The 16,699-nt window shown below is 41.9% G+C and overlaps 1 protein-coding gene across 1 annotated transcript in view; it reads right to left on the bottom strand.

Moving 5' to 3' along the window:
- LOC103179788 (FERM domain-containing protein 4B) overlaps positions 1-16,699 on the bottom strand; it is a 78,409-nt gene that overhangs the window by 22,910 nt on the left and 38,800 nt on the right. Inside the window, exons 6-11 of the mRNA XM_042339687.1 lie at positions 15,785-15,841; positions 14,303-14,394; positions 8,341-8,424; positions 7,304-7,369; positions 6,398-6,455; positions 5,354-5,440 (exon numbers count right to left, since the gene is read on the bottom strand). Coding sequence (XP_042195621.1) covers positions 5,354-5,440; positions 6,398-6,455; positions 7,304-7,369; positions 8,341-8,424; positions 14,303-14,394; positions 15,785-15,841 — 444 coding nt within the window. The remainder of the gene's footprint in view (positions 1-5,353; positions 5,441-6,397; positions 6,456-7,303; positions 7,370-8,340; positions 8,425-14,302; positions 14,395-15,784; positions 15,842-16,699) is intronic.

The raw sequence follows: 16,699 nt of genomic DNA, 5'->3' as shown, positions 1-16,699 counted from the left end.
CTGTAAAGTGAATTGACTGCATATTTGTGGGCGAACGCGGCAGCCAATTGCGCACAGCAATGTCCCACAAACAGTCGTAGATTGAAAATGACTAAGTGGTTATTGCTCACATGTGAGTCTTGTGGCCAGCCAGTAAACAGCAGAGGGCCGCACAGCTGAGCTACTATTTTTCCCCAGAAATTGCTGGGAACGTGCATTAGGTCAGGCAGCATCCATGGAAGAAGAAAATGAGTCAACGCTTCTGGTCGATAACCCTTCATCAAACGATAGGTTATCGACCTGAAGCGTTGACTCATTTTCCTCTCTCCATAGATGCTGCCTGACCTGCTGCACGTTCCCAGCGACTTCTGTTTTTGTTTCAGATTTCCAGCATCTGCATTATTTTGCCCTTTACTTTTTTTTCCATTTAGTTGTGCACCACCAGTGCAGAATACTAAAGAGAGATGAGAACAAGGAAACCTGGCCGACTTTAACCTCGCCAACCCTAAAAAGGACAAGGACAATTTAACCTCACATGCCACCTCAGTTGGGAGCAGCACAGAGCGGGATTTGATCTAGTTCTGCTTCTGGGCGGTAAGCCACAGTTCTCAGTTACCAGGGCTCTCGTTCTGTTGATATAGAAAAACTCTGTGTTTCTATCTTGTGAATGAAAACTTTAGATAGTTCTTACCTATCAAGCGACTCTCAGAAGAGTTCAAAACTGTGCCGCTACCTTGAAATTGCTACCTGTATAATAGCATCATATTCCATCTACTGTCTACAGTTTCAGATTGACAACAAACCTACCGCAGAATACTCCGCAGACTGTGCAGCCAGACAATGTAACAGTTAATACAGGCTCCTTGTTACACACAATGTATTCATTTGACACTCCAGTCAGCACCAAACAACGGAAACAACATAAATGAATCATTACAGGAAGACAGTTGCTCAATTTAGATTCCACGAGAACTAGACTTTTACGTCTCAGGGCAAAGGACTTTGGGTTCCCCTGATGCCACCAGCTGTGAATATGCATTTTGTTATCACGCAAAAACAAATGGCATCCCACTTTAACAATCACAAGTATAAATAGCCAGTTCAGTACAGTAAAACCAGCTTTACTCAACAGCGGTTCTGAAAAGCCAATCAACCTCAACTTCAACACAGTGACCTACAAACACAAGCTTGAGATATGCTTATGAAAGACCACGCAATCATCAACTATTGATGGAGCACCTGGGTAGCGCCACAGATGAGTGACAGATGTGCTGCTGAAAAAAAATTAGATATTACCACTCAATGCCTGGGGCAGGGCTGGGATCATACATATTGAAAGGAGTAAATGCCAGACATAATTTAAAAGGGTTTGTTTCCATAATGCTTTTTCTCCCATCACAGTTCCTTCTATATAATTTTGCGCACTTTGTTTTTTCAAATTAGGAACCATAAAGATTAAATAGCGTTGCAAGTCACTCCAATTACAACTATCCATTTCTCCAAAAGAACTTAGCTACAGGCGTCCTGTAACTCAGTGGTTAGAGCACTCACCTCATAAGCAAGAAACCTGGGTTTGATTCCCGGTAGCGAAACATTGGGCAAGTTTCCTTGCTCCACGTGCCTCTGTTTACTTAGCAGTAAGTAGGAACTCGGTTGTTAGTTGACTGGCGGATCACTTTTCCGGCAGTAACAATCCCTCAAAAAAAATTGGGTCACTCAATCCATGACTGTTTGTGGAGCACTGCTACGCTCAATTGGCTTCTGTGTTTCACCTACAAAATATACAGTCAATTCCCTTTACAGTATATTCTGTGAAGTGCTTTGAAATGTCTCAAGACTTGATAAGGTGCTCTATCAAACGCAAAGATTATTATTATTATTAATAACTCTAAAGCACTTTGAGATGTCCTTCAGAAATGATAAGGTGCTATATCAAATTCAAGGAATATTATTATCATCACTATTTGTTTAGCATGAACAAAAGTGTGTTTCTAAAGTATAATGTAATCCTTACACTGTTTACAGTCACAAGATACAGATAGTATAAAGAGTGAGCAAAGGTTCCTAGTAGAGGGCACAGTTTCCTTTTATGCAAATTTTTGAACGATTATGGTTCAAAGGTTAAACTCGAGTGATATTTGAAACTTCGATAATATCACTTTTAATAAATAATTAAGACAACTATTTGAGTTAATATGACTACATCTCAAAACAGTTAGTGCCGGCATAAAAATTTAACATACAGTCCATTACTCCTTTAAAGTACTGATGGGAAAATGAAATTATTCCAATTGTCCAATCTCTACAAGAAATTAGGAAAAAATAATTAATAATTTTGCATTCCTGGACTGTATGGACCTGACCCAGAGCCTGTTGAAGGTTCTTGGCCAGAAAATTAAAAGATCACAACTTGGAAATTGCATGCACTATTGTTTTAATGCTGCCACCACATTGCATCTCCACGCCACAGAGTGAACAGGGCAGAACTCCAGCAACCGCCTCAGGCTACAACAGAGCTTGTTCTGTTTGATCAGGATCTGAAGTACGTTGCAAAATAAACGTGGCACACTTAAATGTAGCTCAGCAGTATTCCTCAATATATAAACACATTCGGCGCTGGGCTGAATGGCACAATAACCTACCTAAACATTTTCTGCCATTATTGGGTTCTGGATCACAAGCGTTGTGTGACAACGCAAGACAGGCTCACAGGAGCTTAGCCTCTGTCCTCAACTGACTGAATTGTTGGGAGTTCATCCATGATCTCACAAAACAGGCATATGGAGTTAGTCAAGGTAGCATATGGTGGTGGAGCATAAGGTCCACAGATTGATACAGTAAAAGCATTAGACTTGTTCGTGATCAGTTTTTGCATAATGGCTTATATTAATGAAGATACTGTAGAAAAGTCACATTTCAAGGACTTGAGAATTTTTAAAAATCTATAAGATTGTGCGGTTCTGGATAGTATACACTAGTGGACTTTCCGTGTCTGCATTTAATATACTCCTTTGTCCTAATTTCCTTCCAATGGGAACATTTTCACCCTTTGGCGCATTTCCAACCATAGAAAAGCTCTTTGCTAGTACAGTAAATTAATGCTTTAGCCTAAACAAATGCCAGTTAGATCCTTTCAGTTTACTGTAAAGCAAACCAATCTGAAAGATGAGGCAGCACATCCCTCTATTGAGCTGCTGCACAATGTACCCTTCAGAAATTGACCCACTGAATTAGAAAGATATTGGTTCTTGTTTCATTTATACAGTGCATCAAAATATTAAGGACAACTTTAACAGGGTTGGTATGCAAAGAGGTTTATTTAAAAATATAAAAACAGTATTTCAGAAGTCAAAAATGCTAAACCGAATTGATACCGTAAGCTATAAATATCAACATAAGATTAAATGTCTTATGAGTAAAATGATAAATGAAAATCTGTTATATCATATGTGACATTACAATACCAGTTATATCATATCCATGTTACCCTTATTCAACCTATATTAACTTTCTTTTCAAAAACATGTTCAGTAGATTCTGAAAGGAACACACACCTTCACAGAAACCTGTTGTGAATTATAAAACATACTGGTTTCTACACTATTAATGTCGGTGCACCAAAATGTTACTTACAATTCTAACAGGGACTCTGAATTAATAAATCAGTTTCCTGGATCAAAGAGGCAGCGACACTTTTTGCTGAATTGTGCAATACTGGCAAACCAAATCAATATAGTACAGCAGGTGACATCTCAGGAAATATCAGCCTTACTCTGTATACCCAGTGGAATATCAAATTTATGCAGAAATCAAAGTCGCAGCATGGAACCTTAAGGAGAGCTGCTACAACAACAACATTACATTTAAAAACGCCTTTCACGTCGGGAGGACATCCCAAAGCGCTGAACAGTCAGGTGTCGGGGCCTGAGCATGGGGGAGGGGTGGTTTAGGGATGAGGGAAGGCAGAGAGCGACCAAAGGCAGGATCGAAGAGAATGGTCTTGAGACCGACCTAGAAGGGGGCCCTAGAGGGGGCAAGGGATAAAACGAGGTGAAGGGACCGTGGGATGGAGTTCCAGGGTGTGGGGGCAGAGAGGCTGAAAGCCCGGCCACCAATGGTAGGGCGGGTCGGGCAAGAGACATGGAACAGACCGTAGCCCGCTGAACGGAGAGAACGGGCAGGTTGGTAGGGAGTCAGCAGGTCAGAGAGGTAGGAGAGGCCAAGGCCATGGATGGCCTTAAAAGTGAGGACGAGGATCTTGAATTCGATCCTCTGGGAAATGGGGAGCCACAAAGAGTTTACAGGCAATTATTGAAAATGTGATGGCCACTAAGCAAATAGTTTCATTGCGCATCTTCCGCAATGGTACCAACCATGTGTTGCATATTATTTTAATTTGGAATACAGTACATTTGTTCTTAGGCTAACCTTAACCGGGACTTTCCTTCAAAGCCAAGTCGGGATACAACTAAACAAATGTTTATTGAATTTATAGATACATTATTTGATCCTTCAGTAAATTATTTATAGCAGCAGCTTGAAAAATACATTTCTTTTAGCTATGCATTACTTAGAATAGTCATCAGCTTGGATCAGATGGTTACCTCTGAGTCAGAGAGTTGTGGTTTCAAGCCCCAGTTGGCGCTTGTACTGATAATACAGGCTGACAATACAGTACAGTACTGGGTGAGCCCCCCAGTGCATTATCGAAGGTGTCGTCCTTTGGGCAAGACATTAAAACTAAACAGCTTTTACAAGCAGTTATCCATAAAGTGCTTTTAGATGTTTCACCACATACAGATTCTATATCAAATGTAAGGATTATTACTATTATTAAAAGCTCCCCCTCAGCATTAGTCTCTCTGCTCTAACATTGGGGGACTTTTTCAAGAACCAGTGCTTTACAATAAAAGCACTATTATTTATTGTTGCAAAATGGAAGTGCATAGCTCAGAATTTTTAAGCTGAAACACATTTTACATAAAGGCTTTGGACAGCTGCCACAAAGTTTGTTTAAAAACAAAATAGTTCATAATATTTAAATGTTCGGGTATTCTGTAGTTTTCCACAAGAATGTTTACAAACGTCCAAAGGGTTTCCATGTTTAATGCTCTGAGCGAGCCAAAATCCATATAAATATTTGTTGTGATGTTTCATAACAGAATGCCCTCATCATACTGTATACATGACAAACAAAAATAAATTGCTTTAAACTTCTGAGGAGCATCAGTGTTTCCTTTGATGTCTATTCTCTGACAAGCCTTTCAAACATTCATTTTATATTCATTTTGCATCAAATCACCTGCAGGCCACATTTCTGTCTCAAACAGCCTGAAACTATGGTGTGCGCTCAAAGTTAAAATGGTTTATTTACCTTCCTGGGTTTGACTTTATCATGAAAGTCGTATTGCCCAATTCCTTTGCAGCCAATTCCAAGCCACCAGGGAATTCCTTGTTTATCCTGCAGATTAGAAGGGACAGGTGATTAACGTTACCCAATATGGCTCCGAACAGCTTGCTAAACAGTGGTCTCCATCAACCTTCAAGAACCAACAACACATTCTGTTCAGTGGACATCCAAATGCTTTACACAAATTGGCAATGCTTTTCAGAGGGCAGCAATATCATGACATAATCTGAGTGGCCAACTGAATGAAGTTCGAGGCCTGGGGTCAATCAGCAAGGTTTAAATACCACAATGCCCAAATAAATTAAATAAGATGACTCTGCACTCTTGGGTTAACACAAACTTACAGCAGTTACTATACATTTTAACTACTGCAAAAATCTCAACAGGCCCCCGCCTGCCCACAATATATTTATAATACGGTTCAGGCCACCTGCCTAAATCCATTTTCTCAGAATAGAATTCATTCCATCAAAATGCCATGATTGGTCTCCTAAATTCTATTTTAAATTGATATACGCAAACACACTTTAAGAAATTACTATTTTAGGAGCTCATCTTTAATAGCAATGAATAAATAAATATATGGCAAGATGTGGTACTGAGTTACGCAGACCAGAGATGCAATTCCTGATCAACGCTACTTCATCTGAGTTTGGCCAAGTGGAATGGCAACATGATGGTGGCCTCCACGTTTCCGGGTTCAATCAATATCAAGGAAAGTATTGGATTTGAGTTGATGCATTGGCCCATACTTGTGTGTCAAGAATGAACATTAGGAGATATGCGAAAATTGTTTGAGGCTATGAACTGTGACCCCTCCTCCCCCCCAATACAAGCCTTTGTCCTCAGGCACTTAAAATAAAGCAAGTGGTTTATTCATGAGATTAGACATGAATAAAAAGTTACAAATTAATTTAAAATAGGCTCCAATAAAAACAGAACCTCTCTACACATGAGAAATCGCAGGCAAGGCATCCCAGCATATAGTTCACCTAGTTAATCACTAACCTTTACACCATAGTAATGAACACCATAGGTAGGAAGTGCTTCCACAATAGTCATATAACTGCAAAGGAAAGATAATCAGTGTTAGATAACCTTCAGACTCTTTGCTTTATACATACGCGACAAATTAAAACTGGTAAAACAATTTTATTCTTTACTACTGTGCAACTTAACATATATTGAAAAAGGGATGATCAGAAAAATGTCCCTGTATATTATTGGTTTATCCAGAGAATTTGACATTCACATGGTACATCTGGGGCATCCACTTAATCCACCCTGGGTTAAGTAAATATAGATTTGTGGTGCCATTATTAATATAACTTTCCCACAGAAAATGTAATGACTATTTCCAAAATCATAACAATACAAGCTTTAAGAGATTCAGAAGCTTGACTCAGGTCTTTGCCAATGTTGGTCTGGAACCACTGTTTTAACTGCTCTTAATCGCTATCCAACTATATAAATGCAAGTTGTTGTTGCTTTGTGGAAGCATTTTTAGGAGAACAAGGGATATTGGATAACTGGAGTTGAGGTACATATCAGCCACGATCTTATAGAATACAGGCTCGAGGGGCTGAATGGCCTTCTCCTGTTCCTAGATTCCCTCCTTCTTTCCCCTTCCTCCCCCTCACATCCCCTCCCCCATTCAGGAAACCATTGGGCTCTGTTTGGCAGCTCCTACAAAATGCCTAATTAGTATGTCAACTCCTCATGTAGAATTATAATCTAAAAAATGTGGTGCATCATAATTTGTCAATTTCCAGCCTTGAGCAATCACTTTTGTTCATGCTTATCAAGTCTGCTAACTCACTTGTAGAAATATTTATTCAACCAGTCGATTGTTACCCAATACATATTGTACAGCATTGGGCAGAACCTTTAAGCTGAAAAATAAATAATACTCACTTGACAATGGCTTGCCCTCTGGTGAGACCTTTCAGCTTTTTGTAATGGTCAATCACTCGATCTTCACTGCAACGTTGAAAGCATTATTTTAGTCCAGACCGTCAGGAGAGTTTACATCAATACAGTACTCTTTGCCACAGAGGCACTCACCATGTGCGATCTGTACAATTCCCGTTAATTTAATGAAAGCAATTCATCTGCTCTGCCTGATAAGCAAAGCAGTTGCTCTGCGCAGCCATGCAGAAAATTCTGTCTAGCCCAATGTCACTTTAATTTAACTGTGTTCATCTGCCATTTGCATCCACTATTCCCAAACAAAACTCTTCCCCCCCACCCCCCTTTACTGCTGATTAACCAAGTACACAGAGGATACTGTTTGTATTCAATAATTAATCCAAAAGCAGGATATTTGGTGTGTAGGAAACCATTTTAAGCAGGCATCTAGATCCCTGCAATGACAAGAGGCAATTATTTGGAGGTACACATTACAGATAAATCCTATTGGAAAACCTAAAAGAATAGCCAACATAATCTCAGCCACATTTTCAACACAGCTCAGTTTGGTGATCCTGGATATCCCTGACTGCACTGAAATAATTAGTTCCTCTAGTTCCCACTGTTGCCTCAATATTGTGAATTTCTACTTGAACCTGTTCACCAAACTGATGAGCTATTACCACCACTGCCATCAGAGGAGGTAGTGTGCTTAAAAATATAAACGTGATTCACACAATATATTAATTTAGTGCCACATACATTTTGTCCTAATCCACAAAATGGGCACGGAGACAAGTATATATGTAGTGGGTATATTACAGAAGATTTTCTTTTAAACCTTGATTTTTCAATATTTTACTGGCGAAGCTTCAAGTAAATTTTGTAAAAATTTGGGCTACCTTGCCTTGTTTACACATTTTTATCCTGTGTTAAAAATGGCAGCCCTCTGGGTCATTAGTCCACCACCACCTCTGCACATGTGCAGTACACAAGAAGTGACTTGATCAGAGGCGACCTGATTTTATGACCGAGTTACTTACCAATATGCAAGTGATGGGTGTTCCTGCAATGTTTGTGTAGGAAGAGCTGGGAGTTTCTTTAGATCATCTCTTGCACTTTCGTCACTGGAAAGTACATAAACATACATTAATGTTCTGCAGGTGCCAGTGAACTAGAAGTTATAGAGCTCCTTGCACAGGTTTTGCAGTATCGAGAACACACATACACACCAAGGCTTTGGGTGTTATGACAGGTTAATTTGTAGATCTTCTTGTGCATCCAAGCAGGTACAGATTTAATTAAAATTGGATGAAAACTGAGCAGAAGAGCAACTTCAGTTTTGAAGTGAGATAAGCTTCATAATTTTCAGCTTTTCTCTTGCAATTTAGACGGGGAGGGTAGGAGGTTGGCATGCGGAAGGAGAGAGAAGAACCCACAAGTTTCTCTTGGAGGAATTAAAAGAAGTATGTAACAATACAAATAATAATGCTCAATTTCACTCATCTGGCTTTTGTGCAGCCAGGAAATGAAGGCTTCAAAATGTCACCAAAGTTTATTTGTAATTTTCAAACACCATGTCAACCATGAAAATCATGTCTGTATCTACGAACAAAGCTTTTGCTGATCTGTTTAAATGTAGTTTAGTGCAATTTTTCCAGCAATTTGCTGAATTATTTGAGATGAGAATAATTTCAGTGGACATTTAAAAAGAAAAGATAAATGGTTAATCAATTCCTTATTTTCTAATACAGGAAGAATAATACAATAAATACAGGCAGACAAGAAAAGCTATGATGCTTTCTGGGTCAATAACACCATGAATGTTTTGTTCCATTTTAAAAGCCTAATGTATTTTTTAAAAATTGAAATAATAAAATGATCCTCTATTTTTATAAACTAATCCTAGAGGACTCATTGAACGCCCACCATTGGCGGGTGGGCCTTCAGCCTCTCTGGAACTCTGTATCTTTGGTCCAAATCCCTGACTGTCCAGTGTCTTGGGATGCCCTCACGATGTGAAAGTCGCTATACAAATGTCATTTTATATTGTAATTGTAAAGCTATTCTATCTGATCAGTTGTGAGAGAACTCAATATCACAACTGATACCAAGTCAATATGCATTGTAGCAAATAAAAGTCTTTCGTTTCAGTTTGAAAGTAGCTTGATAACATGAGGAAGAGGCTAGATGTGAGATTTATGATCACATATCCTGTCAAGACATATAGTGCAGGGTAAATTTTCAGAGCAAGATGCATCCAAAATGAGTTACATTTTTAATCCCAAAATAAGTGATAACTGACAGCCGAGTTCACTGTTCAGAGAGGTACTCTCCATTAGTAATTGGTTTATTGTTAAAGGCAGTGAAAGCTTAACCCTTTTGGAGAAAACAGAAACCAGCATAAAGACCTCAGGGAGTTCCCAATATTGTCAAAATATTTAGTGAAATACTTATGGTTTCATGGTGCCTGGTTTCCATATAAACTACACACTCTTATGATTCTTTGATAAGTTCGAACATGAATACAGTCACTCTGCTTTCACCTATGGCTGGAGAGCATTTTTAAACAATGCAAAAACTGCATTTACATTGCCAAATATCAGACCGATATTTCTCTGTAGATCACCTGAATATTATTTGTAATGCCAGTTAAAAAGTATAAGTTGGGATTGGACCAGTATGACTTGGAAGATATGAACAAGTAGCCATTAGCAAAGAGGTAAAGGGCAAGGCATTTCAGCTTTAAGTATGACTTAGTAACCATGTCAAATTATTTGAACTGAATTTGACGTTATGAAATATCACATGATATATAGGATGAATAAATTGACCTTCCCGTCATATACAAGCTCCAACCGTGTCTTGAAGTGAAAGGAATGTTAAAAAAAAGCTTGTGTTTATGATCAAGTACAGTACAGGCCCATTATAACACACTTCTTTATAGTACACATATGGCTTCAATATTGTTCTAGCGTGGACCCATTCATTGCGCATGGGCACAGATGGCCAGCTCATTTCCGCGCTAAAATGCCCGACTTCCAGTTTTTGCCCGCAAAGTATACAATCAATTCACTTTACAGTATATTTCCTGAAACGCTTTGAAACATCTCAATGACGCGACAAGGCCCCATATCAAATGCAAGGATTATTATTGTTAAAAAAAAGTCACCTCCTGAGTTACTTCTTGCTTTGTGCAACAAACAGGAAAGGATGTTGGGAGCGACCTGAAAGTCAGATAGTTTTTCTTTTTTTTTTCTGCAATGGGAACCAATTGGCGAGCAGGAAGCGAACTGGCCAGCTGTGTGCATGCCTCACTATTGAGGCTCTGAATTTATGGATATCAAACAAACGCATACACCGAGATTCCACTGTACTCTGAAATCACAATCGCTGTAGCAGTCCGAGAGCTTGAAAGAATTATGCAACTATTGGGGAATGCTCTGGTGAATTATAGTTAGCAAAGTTGCTTTGAATCTGGTTTGGCAAGAAACACGCTGACGCTGTCAATGAAACTGTGATAGGGTGAGGGCAAAGAAATACAGATCTCCCACACATTCCTAAGGATATGCTCATCACCTTTCTATACAATCACATTTTTTTAAAATAGATCTTCCCAGCTGCTCATGCGATTTCGAAAATTGCTTTGCCGTTTTTAAACTCAGCCCAAATAAGTGCAAAAGGCTTCCACAGCCACTTGCTAGTTCTATCGCTGGTATTTCCCCACTGTCTTCCAACTCTGCGTGCTTCTGCGTCATAGTGATCTCCAAGTGTGGAAAGGTGTCAGCTCAGCAGGTTTTATACCATGTGGTGTTCATTTGACTGCTAAATAGTTGCACATGGCAAAGGTTTCTCTGGGTCATTTCATCTATAAGAGGGAAAATGTGGCATTCATACCACACACCAGCTCTTTGAAGCCAAGGAGAAAGCTCATAGGCAGAATCTTTTTGTTAACAAGAACACGCAAGAGGAGGAAACAAACTTCCCCCAACTTCTCACCTCGCAAAATCGTAAGCAAAGTTCTATATAAATTGATGGTGAGTGAGTTGACAATCTCCACTCGCCTTCCAAAACTACATGGGGGTGGGAGAAAGAGTACAATAATAACTTGATATACAGTACTTCGTATTGAAACTATTCTGGCTCTTAGCAACTATTACCCCTTCTGCTGCACTTCCACTTCCAAAGGAACTTTTCTTTTAACTGGACACGGGACCTATACCCAAGATGATAATGACTAAGTGATTCACTGCCCCGTTAAAGGAACTTATTGTTGTTAAGGCTGACTCAAAACTGGACACAAATCATTTGGGTACAACTTGCACAAGCTGAACAAACAGAGACACGCCTAAAACTAGCCCTACTGTATCGGTTTGAGACTTCCTTATTTCTTGCACTTTCCACTCTCAGCAATTCACTCTGGTGTTCGGTTCCATGGGCAACAGCAGCTCTCCAGCACCTCTCCCAAATGGCATTCTTCATATACAAGCCTGGACATGGTATCAAATTACTATTTGACATGGAGGTCATTACAACTGAGCCTGACCCTGTCCTCACTCAACAACTGCAACACATGCATTGCCAGCAGAGATGACTGGAATATGAACAGGAGCTATAACCTGACTGATTTCTTTCTCCACTCCCCCCCCCCCCCCCCCACACAATCCAAGAACACAGAGACCACAGACAAACTTTGCAGACCACGTATTAAATCAGGGATCTTTTAGGGCTATGTGGTTCAATGTTCACAATGTGAACTTCCCATTGAACATTGAGAGAGAGAGAGAGAGAGTGAGAGAGGGTGGGATGGCATTTAAAACATTTCATGCCAAAGTTAAGTGCTGCTTTCTGTCTAAAAGAAGACAAAAAGGTATTTTTAACTATCATTCACATGTTCAAAAATGTGCCTGTCACTTTTAATTGTCAACGCACAAGACTTTGTTTATTCTCTTAGATCTTTATGGAAACATTCCTTGAAGCTCATGTTCTGACCAATTTCTGTTTTTTCTGGCTGCATTCAAACTCTCCCACCTCGAGGTGACCACGTTGCATGTACAGTACTGTCTGTCATTTTGCTTTTTAAAAAAAGTTCCAGCTTTGCTACACCCATGAACTATGAATCCACTTTTAGAAAGAAGTGATCATGCTCTATAAAGTTAATGTCATTGCTGTTTGAATGATCTGGTCAGTGCTCTAGAAATACAAATTAGACGTTGCATAATCCCACGGTAATCGCACGTTTCCAGGAAAGATCTCTTAAAACTCTATCCTTGAGGAATAGGTTTCACTTTTTTAAAAAAAATACAAGCTTAGAAGTAACTGCAACAAACTACTTTGAATAGAACAGTGATAAGTTGTCCAATATGATCATACTTGGCTCAGCAGTCACCAAACGTTTGATGAACATGTGGAACTAACTACCTCTACCAACGGGGGCTTCCTGCAAACTGAGATAAAGTGCAAATCCCCGTTGCATACACAGTATCCCAGGGGGTCAGCACTGACACAGAAACCTAAACCTTTGCTTTAAAATGGCCCAACAGTGTTCAAAAAGAATTTCTCGCAAGCTTTACCTATTTACAAACAGCATCAATGTTGTCTTTACACCACATGCTGTCCGACCCATTTAGATTGTGCTGCAACTAACTGAACGAGGGCAGAATTCATTGATGTTGTGAATGCTCTACTAAGAATGAGCTCTTTCTTCTCCTCCCCAGCTTCCAAATCACCGATTGTAAACCATGCAATGTACTACTACAGTAGAAGTTATTTTTAAGCACTTGTTCGTAACATTCCTGTGTGAAACACAATAACTACAAATTGCATTAATACGTTGCTATTGTTGACGACATCACGTGATCCATTTCCAGATATAGTTGCCAAATATTGACTGTATCATTGTTACTATATTGTTGGAAAATGTATTATAGAATGAAGTAGAAAAGACGAGAGGGAAGATAGGAAAGTAGGTGATTTGAATGTATGAGGGCTCATTAGAGTATTAACACTGGACAAACTAGTTGGGCCAAATGGGCTGTTTTGGCAGTGTATATTTTGTACAATTCTATGTGATAAACTGTCAGATTATTTAGAATATGTAATAATAATCCTTGCATTTGATATAGCGCTTTTCACATCTTCTCGACATGTCAAAGTGCTTCACAGAATAATAATAATCCTTGCATTTGATATAGTGCTTTTCACGTCGGGAGGACGTCCCAAAGCGCTCCACTGTAAAGTGAATTAACTGTATATTTGTGGGCGAACGCGGCAGCCAATTGCGCACAGCAATGTCCCACAAATAGTCGTGGATTGAAAATGACCAATTTATTATTGTTTTATTTTGGAGGGTTTATTATTAGGTGTGTGGAGAAAGGAAACTTGCCCGAGGTGAGGAGTCTCTCAAACTTTGGGGTTTCCTAAACCAACTAATTCAGAGATAAGTGTTCATATTCATTCATCCTTTCTCATATAAATATAGATATTTGTGCTTTGGGACTCCTCCTGATGGGAAAAGTACTGTATAAATGTAAATTGTATTGCACTGAATTTCTTGTAGTAAATGTGCAATATTTGGTTGAAATGTAGGAAACTAATCACTGGTGTATTACAGTTTTCCTCTCGAGACAACATCCTCTTGGGCACTGAACCAACACAAAAGGCTCATTATAAAATGGATGAACACACGTCACTGCAGTAATTCACACTAGCAGCAGCATTACCTGGAAGATGTGCTGTCACATCGCACACAGACAACACAACGATGATCCTATGATGTGCTTTTACCCCGGGACTTATGACATCTTAATAAAAGTAAAGTGTGTCAGCATTTAAGAGGGGGAAAAAAAATTGCTTATTTGCATCCCTATCCTGGTTTAGGTTTCATCACATCACATAACATTTCACTGCTAAATGGTCAGCTGCTCAATCCACTATTGCTCACTGCTGATATACAGACATTGACGGCTTTGCAAGCTGATTTTCTTGTATAGTCCCCCACCAAACCTTTTCTCTTCCACCATGCATGCATACAGCTCACTAACTCTTAATAGCAGAGCAAAAAGAATAGAAACATGTGCATTCATGTGGCTACCAATCTGTAAAAGCACAGAGACAAATGTCCTATATTTACCACCAGAGAGAAGAGAAGTGTGAGAGGGGAGAGAGAAGGGGAGTGTGTGTGGGGGGGAGAGAAGGGCAGTGTGTGGGGGGGAGAGGAGAGGAGGGGAGTGTGTGGGGGGGGGAGAGGAGGGGAGTGTGTGGTGGGGGGGAGGAGAGGAGGGGAGTGTGTGGGGGGAGGAGAGAAGGGGAGTGTGTGGGGGGGAGAGAGGAAGGGGAGTGTGTGGGGGGAGAGAGAGAGGGGGAGTGTGTGTGGGGGAGGAGAGAAGGGGAGTGTGTGGGGGGGGGAGAGGAGGGGAGTGTGTGGGGGGGAGGAGAGAAGGGGAGTGTGTGGGGGGGGAGAGGAGAGAAGGGAGTGTGTGGGGGGGGAGGAGAGAAGGGGAGTGTGTGGGGGGGGAGAGGAGAGAAGGGAGTGTGTGTGGGAGGGGAGGAGAGGAGAGAAGGGGAGTGTGTGGGGGGAGAGAAGGGAGTGTGTGGGGGGGAGGAGAGAAGGGGAGTGTGTGGGGGGGAGAGGAGAAGGGAGTGTGTGTGGGGAGGAGAGAAGGGGAGTGTGTGGGGGGGAGAGAAGGGGAGTGTGTGGGGGGGGAGAGAAGGGGAGTGTGTGGGGGGGAGAGGAGAGAAGGGAGTGTGTGGGGGGGGAGAGGAGAGAAGGGAGTGTGTGGGGGGGGAGAGAAGGGGAGTGTGTGTGGGGGGGGAGGAGAGGAGAGAAGGGGAGTGTGTGGGGGGGGGGAGAGGAGAGAAGGGGAGTGTGTGTGGGGAGGAGAGAAGGGGAGTGTGTGGGGGGGGAGAGGAGGGGAGTGTGGGGGAGGAGAGAAGGGGAGTGTGTGTGTGGGGGGGGAGAGGAGAGAAGGGGAGTGTGTGGGGAGGAGAGAAGGGGAGTGTGTGGGGGGAGAGAGAGAAGGGGAGTGTGTGGGGGGGAGAGGAGAGAAGGGGAGTGTGTGGGGGGGAGAGAGGGGAGTGTGTGGGGGGGTGACAGAGAGAGGAGGGGAGTGTGTGGGGGGGGGACAGAGAGAGGAGGGGAGTGTGTGGGGGGGGAGAGGAGGGGGAGTGTGTGTGGGGGAGAGAAGGGGAGTGTGTGGGGGAGTGTGTGGGGGGGAGTGCAGGCAAAAAAAAATAGCCATCTCTGTCAAGACAGCGAACGAGAGAGAGAGAGAGAGAGGGGATTCGAGCAAAAAGAAAACCGCAGCAACAAGAGGAGAAAGTTTCATCTCCTTCGGTTGGTTTCAAACAAAAGCGGGTGGTTTTGCACATTGCAGCGGAGATTAGCAAAACACAACACTATATTATATTACATTATAAACACACACACATATATATATATATAGTACACACACAGGACAGGACTTGCTATCAAATGCGAAGACCAACCTGCAGTATGTAGGCGCCCAACTCGAACACCGTCTCGCTGCTCACTTCAATGTCGCCCTGTGGAGGCGACAGAGAAACTCCATGAGAGAGAGAGAGAGAGAGACACAACACACACACACACACTGCTGCTGGAGCTCTGGGTGAGGATGGGAGAGAGAGGGGGGGAGTGGGGGGGGGAGGAGTATTGCTGAGGGAGAGGAGGGAGAGAGGGGGAGAGGGAGAGTATTGCTGAGGGGAGAGAGAGAGGGAGAGTATTGCTGAGGGGAGGGGGAGAGAGGGAGAGTATTGCTGAGGGGAGAGAGAGGGGGAGAGAGGGGGAGAGAGGGAGAGTATTGCTGAGGGGAGAGAGAGAGGGAGAGTATTGCTGAGGGGAGAGAGAGAGAGGGAGAGTATTGCTGAGGGGAGAGAGAGAGAGGAGAGTATTGCTGAGGAGAGAGAGAGAGAGGAGAGTATTGCTGAGGAGAGAGAGAGAGAGGAGGAGAGGAGGGAGAGTATTGCTGAGGAGAGAGAGAGAGAGAGGGAGAGTATTGCTGAGGGGAGAGAGAGGGAGAGTATTGCTGAGGGGAGAGAGAGAGAGAGAGAGGGGGTGACTACCTCCCAAAGCGACACAAACTCCAGCCTCACTGCAGCTCCTGACTTACTCTCAGACACACGTCCTTTGGCTTCTTCGCCAAACTCGCCTTTTTTTTTAAAAAAAAGAAGGCGGTACCTCGAGAGCTTTTTTTTCCCCTTTTATTTTTTTAAATGGATAATAAAAGCCCTTCCTCCCTCCCTCCCTCCCTCTCCTCCTCCTCCTCCTCCACCACACACTGCTGTTGCTTCAGTCTGCGTTGGATCAATGTGTCAGAGTAAGTGCAACGCCACCAAACACCCACCCACTCCCTGCCCTTCAAACCTCTCTTTTAAATCATCTTA

The sequence above is a fragment of the Callorhinchus milii genome, unplaced genomic scaffold (genome assembly GCF_018977255.1).
Source record: "Callorhinchus milii isolate IMCB2004 unplaced genomic scaffold, IMCB_Cmil_1.0 Scaffold12, whole genome shotgun sequence".
Taxonomy (NCBI): domain Eukaryota; kingdom Metazoa; phylum Chordata; class Chondrichthyes; order Chimaeriformes; family Callorhinchidae; genus Callorhinchus; species Callorhinchus milii.
This window is presented reverse-complemented; position numbering and strand designations above follow the sequence as displayed.